This window comes from Coptis chinensis, chromosome 2 (assembly GCF_015680905.1).
Source record: "Coptis chinensis isolate HL-2020 chromosome 2, ASM1568090v1, whole genome shotgun sequence".
Lineage (NCBI taxonomy): Eukaryota > Viridiplantae > Streptophyta > Magnoliopsida > Ranunculales > Ranunculaceae > Coptis > Coptis chinensis.
The window spans coordinates 42,885,354-42,899,884 of NC_141457.1; the positions used below are offsets into that span (position 1 = coordinate 42,885,354).

Sequence of the window (14,531 nt, forward strand, 5' to 3'; positions counted from 1 at the left end):
GCTACCGAACTATGAACAATCACTGTTTTATAGTCCAATTGTGATATGAACAAAGAATGTTCATAGCTCATGACTATGAACAATCATTGTTCATAGTCCAATTGTAGTATGGACAAAAAATATTCACAGCTCATGACTATGAACATTGATTGTTCATAGTACGTACAGTATGGACTATGAACACTCATTGTTCATAGCTCATAGTTATAAAAAAAAATGAGTGTTCATAGTTATCGAACTATGAACAATCACTGTTCATATATGAACAAAGAATGTTCATATAGCTCATGACTATGAATAATCATTGTTCATAGTCTAATTGTGGTATGAACAAAGAATATTCATAGCTTATGACTATGAACATTGATTGTTCATAGTACAGTATGGACTGACTATGAACACTCATTGTTTACTGTTTATATCCCAACAAAGTTTCAAAAAGATAAAAGCAAAAGCAAAACAAAATAGCGTGCTGAGTTTTATACACATTGCCCACGTGAATTCTCACACTGGATACATTCCGAATTGTTTGCAACAACAAACACCACATCAAAACCATTATCCAAAAGTTGACCCAAATTTGATTGTGATAATTCTGTATATCTAGTAAGAATTGCATGAAGAATGGGTACTTTGACAACAGTATCACAACTCCAAACATCGCAAGGTAGTGCAATATTTTGAGAATCAAAGTAGTAACTCCAAGTATTTATAGCATTTGTTAAACAAGGAATAGTGATGCTAGTGATGCTAGTCAGTGGTGAGATTGATGAAGGACAATCATAGAACAAAGTTATGTTTTGATTGGAAGGAGAAGAAAGGGTCTGGTCGGTTGGAGAAGAAAGGTTTTTGGGCTTTTGGGTTTTCTCTGTCGTAGTTTTGTTTTATTCACATAAAGATAAAAAGAGAAAACCCAACTTATTTTGTCTTTGGGAGTGATTTTAATTCAAACCTTGGATTGGTGGGCTATTTAAACGTGGAAATTGGGTTTGTGAATGATTTGGATTGATTCTGGAAAACTTGGATTGATTTGGGATTATTTAAACCACCTTATTTAAACGTGATCTTATCTGGGATTATTCTGGAAAACTTGGGTTGATTTGGAAACAACCCTCATTGATCAGCACGAGGAAATATAACCCTCCGATTTAGGTGAATACATTTCTTGAGCTTTCTAACCAATGCGTGTCCCAATATTAAATGATCCATTATAAACTTAGTTTGATCAGACCCTCTATAGCTGCTTTCCTAAACTTATTATGGCTCATCTTCACCTTGGGTTACTAACTACTACCCCCTAGAGACCCTAATTTCCCGGGGGAGAATCCTAATTGGCTCATCTGGGGGTGGTAGTTAACCCTTCAAAGTTTCTAGTTTTTTAGGTGGATTAAAGCCCCAGAACCTTCTTCGTGTCCTAAAGTTCCTTTGACAGATGTCCTACTGAAGTCTAGGACAACGATCCCCATATGCCTAAAGATCTAGTCTAATCATCTTACACGTAACACACCTCAAAGGCTTTCGCATATGCTTTCAAGTTTCAAGTCTTCAATTCTAGCAGCATATCGATCATGATATGTGTAGTTGTAGCTTGGGCTCTCTGATAGTATTCAGACGACTGACAGACACTTCGTCTTAACCTAAACCTTGTCAGTTAAATATGTCAACAAAGTAGATTAATAGTATTAGTCCTTCGGGGCAAGTCATTTCTAGTTTGCATCCATGATGAGAATAGCAAGTCTTATTTAATTTACCAAAAGAGTCTTATTTAAGGTTGAAGACAGGTATTCCTATGCATCCCTGAGACACGCCAATAGGGTACAAACAAAATCGAAGCATTTCTAACTTCCTGAGTACTCCTGAGTACTTTTTCATTCAGAGCGTTGCCTGATGATTTTTATACAATCAGAACCTGTACGTTCAAAGATAACTATTTAATCAAAAATTCAGGGAGAACAAAAGTGTCCTTTTTGGTTCAGTTTCAAATCCCAAATCAGAAAGGTAGAGCAAAACTCAGAATTTTGTGCTTCCCTGCTAAAAATTGAAAATTCAACAGCTAGATAATGCAGACCCACCACTGACAAACCGCTTCTCCTTTATTAAGGTGCACTGCCTATACATGTGATCAAAACCACCTTACCCTCTAGCTGGAAGTGCATTCTTCCACACCATGATTTCACACCACTCTTGCAGGAAGAAACTTATTCTTTTCACTCAACCTAGCAGATATTACAAGAGATTGCACCACCAGCTTTCTTGCAGTTGCACCAGAAAACTCACAACTGCAGAGAAAACCACCCAGTTGAGTACATACACATCTCTACCATAACAACTTCACCTTTTCTCTTCCCTTCAGAGAAACAAGTTCCAAATAATGACAAGTAAAGCAATTGGGACATATCTCCGTGATTTATAACTCTCTTTTGGTTAAGTCATATCCATGAACTATTATTTTATAAACGCTGGTCGAAAAATGATATTGACCATCATGGCATCATACCGCAGTCACATAGTCCTCTTTTTCGGAATAGTTATGGTCATGCAATTACTTCTTGTTGTCAGCATACAATATCAGCTAACTCCATTTCCCAAGCAAATCAATGGTCCCTTCATGAAAAGGAATACAATGTCCCAAATTAGAAGAAAAAACGGAAAGTACCACCACACTTAAAACTGACATCTTTTTCCACTCTTAACCTGGCAACTCTTTCAACTATGCTTGGTTCATCAAGCAACCAGTAGCTTCTTATCAATCACTAAATATCAATCGCTCTGGTATCAGTCGCTTAAGATAAATATGTTTCATTTTCTATCCAGCTGCTTTGTATGCTGGCAACATTACTCAGAAAAGTAATGAAAATTCCATTCAGCCAAAACCAACTAAACCCTTCCAAATATGAAGATAAATAATTAATAGTGTGAGGTTTGCAGGATCCCCAACCACATACAGTCATATACTTCCTATTCACAGTTTCATGCAAGTCTTTCACTGTCAATAGCGCACCACACATAGAGAATGCTTATGCATAATTGTATACAGAAAAGGCCTGACTACTAAACAAGAATCAGGAAAACGGTCCTAGATTTTGACATTGCTGTCATTCCCAGATGCCCATGGTACCAAGTAGTGTGACAAAACGAAGTACACGAATTGGTGGTTCACATAGTCACATCAATATGATCAAACATCATGGATTGTGAGATCCAACAGTGTGAGCACTGAGACCATGTCATAATACCTAGGTGCTTTGCCGTAATAATCTACAGATACAAAATGAAATGGCGAAAAACTAACCTGGATTAAATTACAAATTATCTAAACACGTTTACACGATTTCTAGTCTCTTCTAGTGATCCCAGTCGCGCATGTTCCTCCATTTGACTGATAACTGACTCTGTTAAAAACATAAAAGACATTAGGTCGCAATAGAGTAGAAAACAAAAAATTTACACAAAATAGTAAATCAGGTTAACTCCCTGACAAAGTAGAACCAACACAATCCTGAAAAGTTCCTTAAAATACTTCCAAAGTACATCCTAAAGTTTTTTGCACAGTTATGTATAATCTGATAAGAAATATTGACCATCGCAGGTGCCGACTAGCAAAGTCGGTAAAACCTTTGGATGATGATACCAGAGGTCTGTGGTTCGAACCCCGCCAGCATCAAAGAGTTACTGATCTCATTTAAAACAGGCTTGCCAATCAAAAAAAATATTGACCATCATACAGTAAACAAAAATAAGAAGTATATATAAAGCACGATCTAGCAAGACCCAATTGAACAGATTCAATCCAACGGGCAGCCAAAGAGCACAGCACCTCAACATTTTCGAGTTTAGCAATATATCTATTTAGGGGCAGGCACTTTTATTACTTTTTATCACTAGTGGAAGTCCATACATGTTTTTCACCATACCAATACATTTACAAGGAACTCAACGGTACGCTTTTTTGGACAAATGAAATTAAGATTTTACTCTCGAAGTGAACAAAATGAGAGAGGGACACCTTTAAGAAGCTTATCTTGAACAACTAGGCTCTCTATCCACAGCCTGCAACAATGAGATGACAGTACCTTCTAGGTACGGCAACATATTTAGATAACACCCTTCCAATAGCATTTTGCAAGTTCTGAACACCCATAGGTCATACATCAATGAATGTGGGACTGAACTCACTCAATAATTAACAACCTGACTTGGCAGACACACTTTTAGAAAGCCAACATGTGACATTTCTTAGATTCTTCATCAAGTTCCGCAATTAATTCTCATTGACTTTCGATTCCTATAGCAACACTCACCGTTCGTCAGATAACAGAGATGGTAAACTAACAACTTAAAGACCACAAATTTAATTAAACTCAGACAACCGCCATTAAGGACATAACTTCGACAATTGATCAAGTGCTTGGAAATGCACAAAGGAACTGGAAACAAAGATTGGAAATAATTGGATATGTTAGAAAGAGTAAGTCTTACCAAAGTTTGTCTGCAGGTAATGGAGATGCGTTGATTTTCCATCCCACAAGCTTCGACTCCACCTTCTCAATCACTTTACACCAAATGGCTTTTGATTTTCACTCTTAGCTCCCAAAGGAAATGCCAATTACACAGTACGAAAGCTCTTCACTTCACACCCCAATATGTTGACAAAGTAAACAATATTCTCCACCTTCCCCACGCCATAAATCTTTGAATGTGACAAGTTAATTTTCAGCCTGGACATCAACTCAACCCAACTAAGTAGATTCTTTGTTGCAAGAGCATTCTCCACCGTGGCACAAGTGAAGAACATCAAATCATCCTCAAATTGTGGTTTTAAAATGGAGGTAGCCTATATCTATTTGACACTGTAAAACCACTGATAACAACAACCACCAAGAACATCGTCATTCTAAGTACCCATGATGATTGATGAATAAGAAAGGTGAGAGTAGAATGTGTTGCCGCAATCCTCTGGAGCTTCCAAAGAAACTTCTGATCAATAACCACATTTGCTATCAAGTCACAATCATTGATTTGCCCTTTTCTTTAACAAAGGCATTTTGAAGTCTATAATGATGACTCCAATGACCATCATCAACCTTGCAGCTAAAACTTTGGTTATGATCACATACAAAGAACCAAGGAGACTCATACGTAAATGATCTTTGAAAGTAGCTTCCCTAAATTACAACCTACTTGGGGAAAATAAATAAATAAATAAGCACTCAAAGAGAGAAACCTATCAAAAAGAGAACCACTTTCTAGGACCAAAAAACCTTCTCAAAATACAAACCACACACACTAAAATCCTATAAAAATTAGAAGCTACTTTATTTTGCATTTGTTGCTTACTTTCTTCCTATCATGATGCTCTTACATCCCTCCTGCACCCCATTGATAAAATTCCTGAACTCATTTGCCTAGCCAAGAGATGGCGTTGAACAAGAAAATATGGCCTTAACCGTATGATATTGGGATATAGAAGTATCAAAAAAGCCATTCTAAACTGACCTTGAAACTAAGAGAGTTCTGAAAATGAGAAAGTAACTTTCCTAAATCGGAAACTAGTCAAACTAAAACCACAAAGAAAAAGTTCTGAAGAATAGAAACCTATAACAAAAAATAGAAATAACTTCTAGAACAAAAACTATAAAAACTTCTCAAAATAAGAACCACTCATAAATAGAAGAGAATTGCTAACGTCATTCTACCTCTTAAAAAACAAAATTAAGTAACCAAACAATGGTTGAACCGGTCCCAATCATCTAATCTTTGAAACTAGTATTTCACATCTTCCCCCACCAGACTCTCCCCTCTTCCTCCATTTTTTTGATACTCCTCCCATCTCTTTTTACTCTCTCTAGAACAACCACCACCACTAGTGGTGCGCACCACCCACATGCTACATTAACAACAATTAGAAGAGTTACAACTCAATTTTATTTGGGTCTTTAGATTGTTTATAATTTTATTCCATTATGCACATTTTGGAGTAAAATTAAATCACACAATATATATCCAACAAGCATAGAGTTTTACCTTTCTTCTAATTTTTCAGACTAAAATTTAGTGGTAAATTGTGTTTGGACATGAATATTTGAAGATACTCTTTTTCTCTAATTTTTTATGGAGGTATATGAACATTCAAAATTGATTAATTAGGTATGTATAAAATGTATTGGGGCATGAAATGTTAGTTATAGAGGGAAAAACTGGCCCAAATGAGTTAGAATTGAAAACTTTAAAAAACAGGTGGTGGTGGTCGAAGGCGGTGATAGTGGGGCGGTGGGGAAAAAAGGGAGAAAAGATGGGTTACTAAAACAGTCTTTTGTTGTGAAGGAAAAGAGAACCACTAGAGTAAGTCAACAAGTAAACATTTTTTGTCTCTACTGGGTTAGAATGGTCCTACCCCTTTAAAAGGTAGGACGCTAGCAATCCTCTAAATAGAAACAATAAAGAATAGAAACTACTTTTTTAGGTAATATTTCTTCTTATCCTCTTCACGAGAATTGCTTGAGTCCTGCCTCTTTAAGGGGGTAGGACAGTCCTGACCTGCTATGTGACAGAATTGAGTGAGGAAAATGACTTGACCAATTACTTGATTTAAAATTAAAATGACTCTCTCTCCTTCCTTCTTGAAAACCAGAGAATGTAAACTGCTCACCGGAAGTTCATCGGAAAAAAGAAATGCTCACTATCCACAAAGAAGTAATAACTCAATGAAAACCCACAGTATAAACAACAGCTTTCATGTCAATGTATGTGAATAATTAATTAAACCCAAACAAAATAAACTAAGATTACATTTGAACACTTTAGTTTTAACCCAACAACTTTGGTTCCTAGAAAAATTGCTTTCTTTCACTTTGTTTTCCCTAACTTAAGATTGGGTTTTAAAGATTATATAATCACAACCATATTTTGTTTTCGAAATTTAAAACATATAGAAGAAGACATGTAAACCCATGACCGGATCCGACAATCGACGGAGTTATTCGTGTCTTGGATGGCGCCTTCGCAATCACTACTTTCCGACAATCAAATCTGTATCATTCGCCAGTGTTGAAAAGTCGTTGGTGGTGTTTGGAACATTGGTGGCTAGATTAGGTGCTAACTGTTAGTTGGTTTGGAAGAGATAAGTGAGTCAACTCATTGATTTATTTGTTTTTCCTTATTGTAAGATATAAACTTGTGCACAAGGTCAACATGTCATTTATTTTGTCATGTAGTAGGTCAGGATCGTCCTACCTCTTAAAAGGGGCAGGACGCTAGCAATTCTCCCTCTTCACCTCTTGGTCAAGATAATGCATACCACAATGTCCTACATCACTCTCCAATGGTGAAACTCTTGAACCAATTCGCCTTCAGTCAAGAGATGGCCTCAAACAATAAGATGGCCATAACAATATGAAGTTGGTTGATGTAAGCAACACACAAATAAAAAAGTCAATTTAAGCTGTGGGATGTAGAGCTTCATCAGACATCACAACCTGGAACCCCTAATCAACTGACTCTCTGATGCCTTCCTAACCAACTGACCCTTTGATGCCTAAACCATACACTAAAGGGCCTAAATTGGCATACGGATAGTTGCATCTTCAATGCGCAAAACTTTAAAGTTAAAGAACCTCCCATGTTAAAAGCTCAAAAACGAAAATTCCAAGGAGAATACAAGAAGAGGTACATTTAGAGAAGCAAAAGGCGAAAAAGTCATAAGATATCAAGGAGTAAACTACTAGGAAAGTAGTAAGAGTGTAAGACCATGGCAGTTTATTAGATCTCATATTCAATGATTGTTATTCCAGTCTTTCTCTATATGTCTGATTGTACGCCTCCTATGCTGTGAGTAATTGTTAAACTTTTGGAAATTAATAAATTTGAACTCTTTCCGTTCTAGGACAAACATGTGTTTCCTCCTAAGTTCCACTTAAAAGGTAGATCTGAGGTTAGGCTTACTTTATGCAAGATAAACTTCTGATTATTTAATCGGTTGTACAGATATATACAATGAAAAAAAAAAGTCTAAAACAAAATTCTGTGCAGTAGGGTACTAGGGGTTCAACTACAGAATGAATTGTTATACTTGACTAGTTTTTTCATCTTAAAGAGAGAATTAGCTTATCTTCTATTCTTGAACAGTCTAAATGCCCGGCAGTTTTTACAACTGGGTCCCAAGGAAAATATTCATACTATAAAACTCAAAAATCATGAGGAAGCGTCTAAATGAACCGCAAGTGGACTGGATTGTTAGAATGCAAAGGGAACATTAACCTGGAAATTTCAATCTTACTGGTCTCCTTACTTTTAAAAAAAAATCATGACTAAGAATCTTGCTGACTAGGCATGCCAAAAGAAAGCTATCATCAAGCTTGGTGGCGTGGTCCAATTGAGCTCAACAAGGATCAGATTTGAACCAAAAAGAATCTATCAATCCCATAGAGAGATTCACAGACTTCCATGCATATGGTTGCCTAGCTGTGCCAGATATAACAAGTGTATACTTAATGCACACACTTCACATATGGTCACATTCAGACACCTCTCCTGACTTAGCATATGTGAATGAGTTCACACATTATCTCCTCAACTATTTAATTGAAAAATCCAAAGGTGTGTGGAGTTGGATAGAGTTTGGACTCATGGAATTTGAGGGTCCATTCTCGGAAGGGTTGCCGTCTTTGGAGCATGCTTCCTTTTGCAATCCTATGGGATATATGGTTGGAGAGGAATAATTGACATTTTGAAGCTACTACGATGTCTATGGGGAAGGTGGTTTTGGTCATCAAAGCGCGTTTGTTTTTTTGGTTGAAAGTGCACGAGTTTTGAGACATCCCTTTCAACACTTTCATGTGCAGATGGGAGTCCATTATGAGCTGTTGATAGGATTTTCTATGTTTTTTTCTTAGTATTTTGTAGCACTATAGGATATCTCATCCATTTTCTTTTCAATATATATAGAAACTATACTTTACTGATCACAAGAAAAAAGATAGAGTTTGGACTAGTATTGAATACAAATACTATGCAGATGTGGTGTAAGAGTTTATGTTCATTTAAGATTTTTACTTGGCATTTCATAAATAACCACTGCTGTGTTTTATGAAGAGATGACATAAAAAAGGACTGTTTTGTTTCACAGCTTTGTCTCTTCACAAAGTTATCAATGGTTAAGATTCGGTTGAGGACATACCACACAATAAAACAGACCTTTTATAAAACCATGGAAACCCAAATATTTATGCCTTGAGAATCGGGATGTGTGTAGATCAATGAGGCGAGGACAAAGCAAAAAGCTGAAAACGAAAGGATCTAGTCAAGAAAACCTTTCTTGTCAAAAGGCCACAGATGATTAACTTCTCTGATCTCACCATAGCAATGGAATCCAACTTTTCTGTAAGGCCGGATAAAGCGGACAAAAATTGGGCGTCTTAAAATCAAATAAATATATAACCTAGGGAACACCCAATAAAGTGGGCTCTCATCAACCTAAACATCCACCCAAAGCCAAATACTCTCATCGTTACCCAACTAAAATGTAATACTCCTTCAGAAGGCCTCAAGGGTGCTAAGCAACCCCATCTCACTCTGAGTCTCTGACCAGACCTGGAGATAATAAACTTCCTCCATAAGTTCTCTCTCTCTCTCTCCTCCCCACAACTCCACAACCTCCATCCTCTTTGGACATACACACTCAATCCCAACCTGAAATGGTACATATGCCTCTCCACCATATTATCCCACAGAATATCTTTGATAATCGCTTAAAGTCTATGTACAATATTAATTGGAAGATTAATATGCTTTCTATGTGCTTTCTATGAAAATAACCCAATTACTTTTGGATATAAGACGCCCTCCCACCCTGGTCATTTCCTACTAAGTCTTTTGATGACTGTATATGTAAGGGTGGAATTTGAGCTAAACGAGCTGAGCTTTACTATGCTCAAGCTCGGCTCGTTTATTACACGAACTTTAAATTGAGCTCGAGCTCAGCTCATATAGTTAAACGAGCAAACTCGAGCCGAGCTTAAACGAGCCCAAGCCCGAGCCTGAGCCCGAGCCTGAGTAGCTCGGTTATTTTACACTACAAAGATGCTATTTGAGCTAAAACGAGCCGAGCTTCATCAGGCTCATTTGTTACATGAGCTTTAATTTGAGCTCGAGCTCGGCTCATATAGTTAAATGAGCGAGCTCGAACCAAGCTTAAACGAGCTGAGCCCGAGTTGAGCCCGAGCCGCTCGGCTCAAATTCCACCCTTACGTATATGAAATCACCTTGAATCTATACTCTGCCCTTAAATGAGGTCATGGGGACCTAGATATGCATTATTTTATGTTTTTTAATAGTTGCAAGTTGCAACTTATATTCAATAAATTTTCAAAATCAATAAAACCCCCTTCACTAGTGAAGGCGGGGATTGGTCCCAAGAGACTGGGTCCAATTTCCCAATGATTAACATGTAGTCCACCAGATACCTAAACACTACCAGCGAACAGAACAATGCTGCAACTGATGAAGAGAGAAGCTTCCAAATCACCTCTATTACCTACCTTCAAGATAGAACTCCAGACATATTAACTCCCAAACTATACCTCCTTAAAACAACAAAAAATAACCCTGAAGAATCAAAGTTGCTCGAGGAAATACCATTATAAACCCGCAAAGTTGAGATGAGAGATGGGGATCTTCTTTTGCCCCACTCTAAACCCATTAAGAACTCCTAGGCAATGTGCTCTCACAATCATCTTACCGGGGAATTCTACAACCAAAAAGAAAAGGACAAGGACAAAGGGTGTCTTCACATAATAGATCTAGAGCTCCTGAAAAAACCTTCAGACGAGCTATTAATAAGAATAGATATAGATGTCTTCACATAATAGATCTAGAGCTCCTGAAAAAACCTTCAGACGAGCTATTAATAAGAATAGATATAGACGTCATCGACAAACATATCTTCCAACACTTCCACCTCCAAAAACCCATATTAACTCGGTCAATAGGAGATGGAGGAGATTTGACGGCCCTTAACTGCTGCCAATAAAATATATGAGCAGCTTAAGAAGGGGCCAGTGAGGCCTTGACACATCTCAGACAAATTGTGTTGTTGTTGCATGTCCAGAGAAAACGGAGCAGTGATTTAAATCCCAATAGTGGTGCTGAATGCAGATGAGGGGTGGTAGTTAGGACTGTTAACCGCCACATGATGCTAGTTAATAATTTTCTTTTCGTAATGTTCCTGGCTGGCTTATTATTGTACCTTATATCTCCGAATTTTGAGATTATTGACAAAATAAACACCTAGCTTTCACTTAACAAAAAAAAAATAAAGAAAACAATAGTATGACTAGAAAAATGATACATGACACAAAGTGATTACATTACTTACCAAGTTCCGCATCCTATAGAGTCTCTTTGCATGTTGTCTTATTGTGGCCTAGACACTTGCATTTGCTGCACTGAAGTTGTCGTTTAATAACCATTAGGGATCCAGCACGCTTCATCTTTGGTCGGCCCGGAGCACGACGAGTAGGAGGAGGCGTTACTTTAACTATTGCTTGAGGTGAATCCTTTTCCACAGGCTTGTCAATATTAGGCACTGGATTTACTGACTCTAAATATGTTAATCGGTAACTCTCAACTGTGAAGTATCTGGAGCAATAATCATATGGGTTCCTTCCAATGCACTCAAAGACAGCAATAGCATGACTGCATGGCAAACCAGTGATGTGCCACTCTTTACAAGTACAGTCCCAACTATCAATATCAACTAAATAGATGGCGTCACCGCGAACTTCAAATGTACTACCAGGTGAAAATAGCACTTGAAGAGAGTGTGCTTTTAAGGTCTCTTTCTGTAGCTTTTCCTCCATTAGAGGCGTAAGTCTAGTCGACCAGTTATTGCAATCAACCCTGCGTGTGTAGATCAACTCCATTATCCTCCCTCGTATAGCATCGACTAACTGAGTGATAGGTAGCTCATGTGCTTCTGATACCCAACTGTAGAACAGTTCCCCTAAATTCGATGTCATGTGATTATACCTTGCACCCTCAAAGTAAGCATTCGCCCAGTGCTCGGGCTTAATTTCCAAAACCCAATTATATGCTTCGGGGGAGATACTTTTGAGACCTTCCATACTCCTATGAAATACCTCGACCCTGGGAGCATATGCAGCAACATAAAATTCAGCGACCAAAAGACGCTTCACTTCGTGGGACACTTTCTTAAAGTTCTCTGTAAGGTAACGCAGACAATAGCCATGGTACCCACTCTCAAAGACATCAGTGATGGATTCTCTTAGACCTTTCTTTATATCTGCCACAAATGTTATGGATCGTGACGTTGAAACTGCGGCTTTCAACTCTACCAAAAACCACCGCCAATTATCGTCAGATTCAGAATCGACTACAGCAAAAGCAACTGGAAAAAGATCATCATTTCCATCAGCTGAATTTGCAGTTAACAACATCCCCTGGTATTTTGAATTCAATGGTGTACTATCAAGGAAAAGGAGGGGCCGGCAACCTTGATTAAACCCACATATTGAAGCATGGAATGAAACAAAAAGACGGTGAAAGCTTGAATCATCCTTAGTGGTGAAAGTAGCAAAGCTACCCGGATTCGTTTCCATTATCTTCTCACAGAAAAGCGGTAACTGACTGTATGCCTCTTCGTAAGACCCCTGAAGTTGCTCTCTGGCAATCTCTTTCCCACGCCATGCCTGTGCGTACTTTAGTTCAATCCCATAATCTCGTTTAAAATCCTCGGCAATATCTTTCGGTTTGTAATTTGGTGATGCCTGCAGCTTATCCTTTATTATACTTGCCACCCAACTCGTAGTCGCTTGATATCCGCTCGTCACAACAGATCCCTCACATGTATGCTCCGGGTTCATTTTCTTAATACAGAAAAACGGAGTCGTAGACAACCTAGACGCATGTACCCTCCACGGACAACCCTCTGACTTACATTTCGCAGTAACTCGAAGAGGATCATTTTTCTTAAGCACATAAGCAAAACCATGTGCAATAGAGTACTTCCTCAACGTCTCACGAAACTCATGCGCACTACTAAACCTCTGATTCACACCGGTAATAATATTCTCCCATTCTTTTGTAGCTTTATGATGTTTCGCCTCAAAGGAAATACTAGGAAGATAATTCTTATCAACCGCTATATCTATAGGTGTATCATCAACAACATTAGGATGCTCATACGGTATCACTGCTTCTGACGCCGTAGTTCTACTCGACCTACATAATCAACCAATACTATAAACATTTCTCAACTTAACAGTACATTTATAAAAAAGAAAAAAGAAATGAAACGTCAACAACCTGCTGCCGGGCATGTTAGAAACGGCACCATGAGCAGCAACAAGTTCAGCAGGCAAAACAAAGACGTCGGCGGTAACAGCTTCCCCATGGAAAGTAATCATGCGTTTTAAGTCCTTGTCATTGGATATAGTAATAAGAGTTCTTTTATTACCAGGTAAAAGATACTTTATAGACATGGTCCCACCAGCATGACTAGAGTTCCACATTTCAGCTATCTCTAATTTAAACTCTTGAAATGTAGTCCCATCATCAATATCAATTGCATGTGCATCACCTCCGTTGTAAGATAATGTTCCATCTTTATTCGTTACAAATTCTCCCCCGGATTGACATATTGCTATCACTTTTCTCCCGGACATGGCCTACAATTTTGAAAACAAAAATTAAGGGTGTAGGAATTAATAGTGATTTTGTTATGAAACCCTTGAATTGATGAGATAAATGTAAAGAAACCCTTGTAAATTAAAATGAAGTACAGAATGGAAAGAATAAATTAATTACCCTTTTATATGGGTTGACCGGAGCCAATGTTTCCATGCGAGTACTCTACAGAGAGGAGAGTTGGGAACAGAGAGAGAGAGAGAGGGCGTACGTTGATATGGTATATCAGGTTGTAGGTTATTTTAATTTACTACTGGGACTTTGATCCATTGGAATTTAAAGGGCCCCGGTCCTTGGGCTTTTTTCGGCCTTAAAACTCAAAAAGCCCATAGTTGATGTCTATTGTTTTGTTTGAGTCATATTGGCTGGTTTATGTTGAAATTAAAATTAGTTGGCAATGTTCATCAGAGTTTACAACCACGGCACATAGTCCCCAATCCCCATTTAGCGCATTTTATTTATACCAAGGAAAAAATATAACCTGCTGTCATGTGGGCAGGCTCTCTGAAAAGATCCCATCATGTGCACTACATAAAAGCTGGCCAAAGAGGTATGGTCGAACTGTGTCGGCAAAAGAACAGCCGCACAATACGTGTGTTGGTTTCCTCTCTGCTAGGAGTGAAGCACCTGGGAAAGTCCCTTCTGCTACTCAGAGTGCCATTGTCAGGAGTGGCAGGTCCCTGTGGAGTATAGTAGGAGATATAGTTAGTTTAACGTTCTGGAACTCATAATTCAATTCAGGTGGAGAAACTAATAAGGAGAGGTGTGAAGTTGTTGTAATGGAGAAACCAAGAAGGAGAAGAATGGAGGCAGGAGAAAATAGGGTTAGA

General features: G+C 38.1%; 1 protein-coding gene across 9 annotated transcripts; it reads right to left on the reverse strand.

The window, feature by feature from the left end:
* Positions 1-1,741: 1,741 nt before the first annotated feature.
* LOC147516116 (uncharacterized) lies at positions 1,742-13,956 on the reverse strand. Of its 9 annotated transcripts, XR_015210944.1 has the most exons (7): positions 13,822-13,956; positions 13,321-13,682; positions 11,372-13,236; positions 4,480-5,091; positions 3,293-3,392; positions 2,498-2,604; positions 1,742-2,279 (listed from the first exon to the last, which is right to left on the reverse strand). XR_015210944.1 is itself a non-coding variant. In XM_086588768.1 (4 exons), exons 1-3 carry the CDS (start codon positions 13,855-13,857, stop codon positions 11,385-11,387), a joined length of 2,250 nt encoding a protein of 749 aa, XP_086444894.1. In that variant the 5' UTR covers positions 13,858-13,956; the 3' UTR covers positions 3,063-3,392; positions 11,372-11,384. The 9 variants fall into 9 exon arrangements, 1 of the variants encoding a protein (XP_086444894.1); XR_015210937.1 differs by lacking the exon at positions 4,480-5,091; XR_015210945.1 differs by lacking the exon at positions 2,498-2,604.
* Positions 13,957-14,531: the final 575 nt, after the last annotated feature.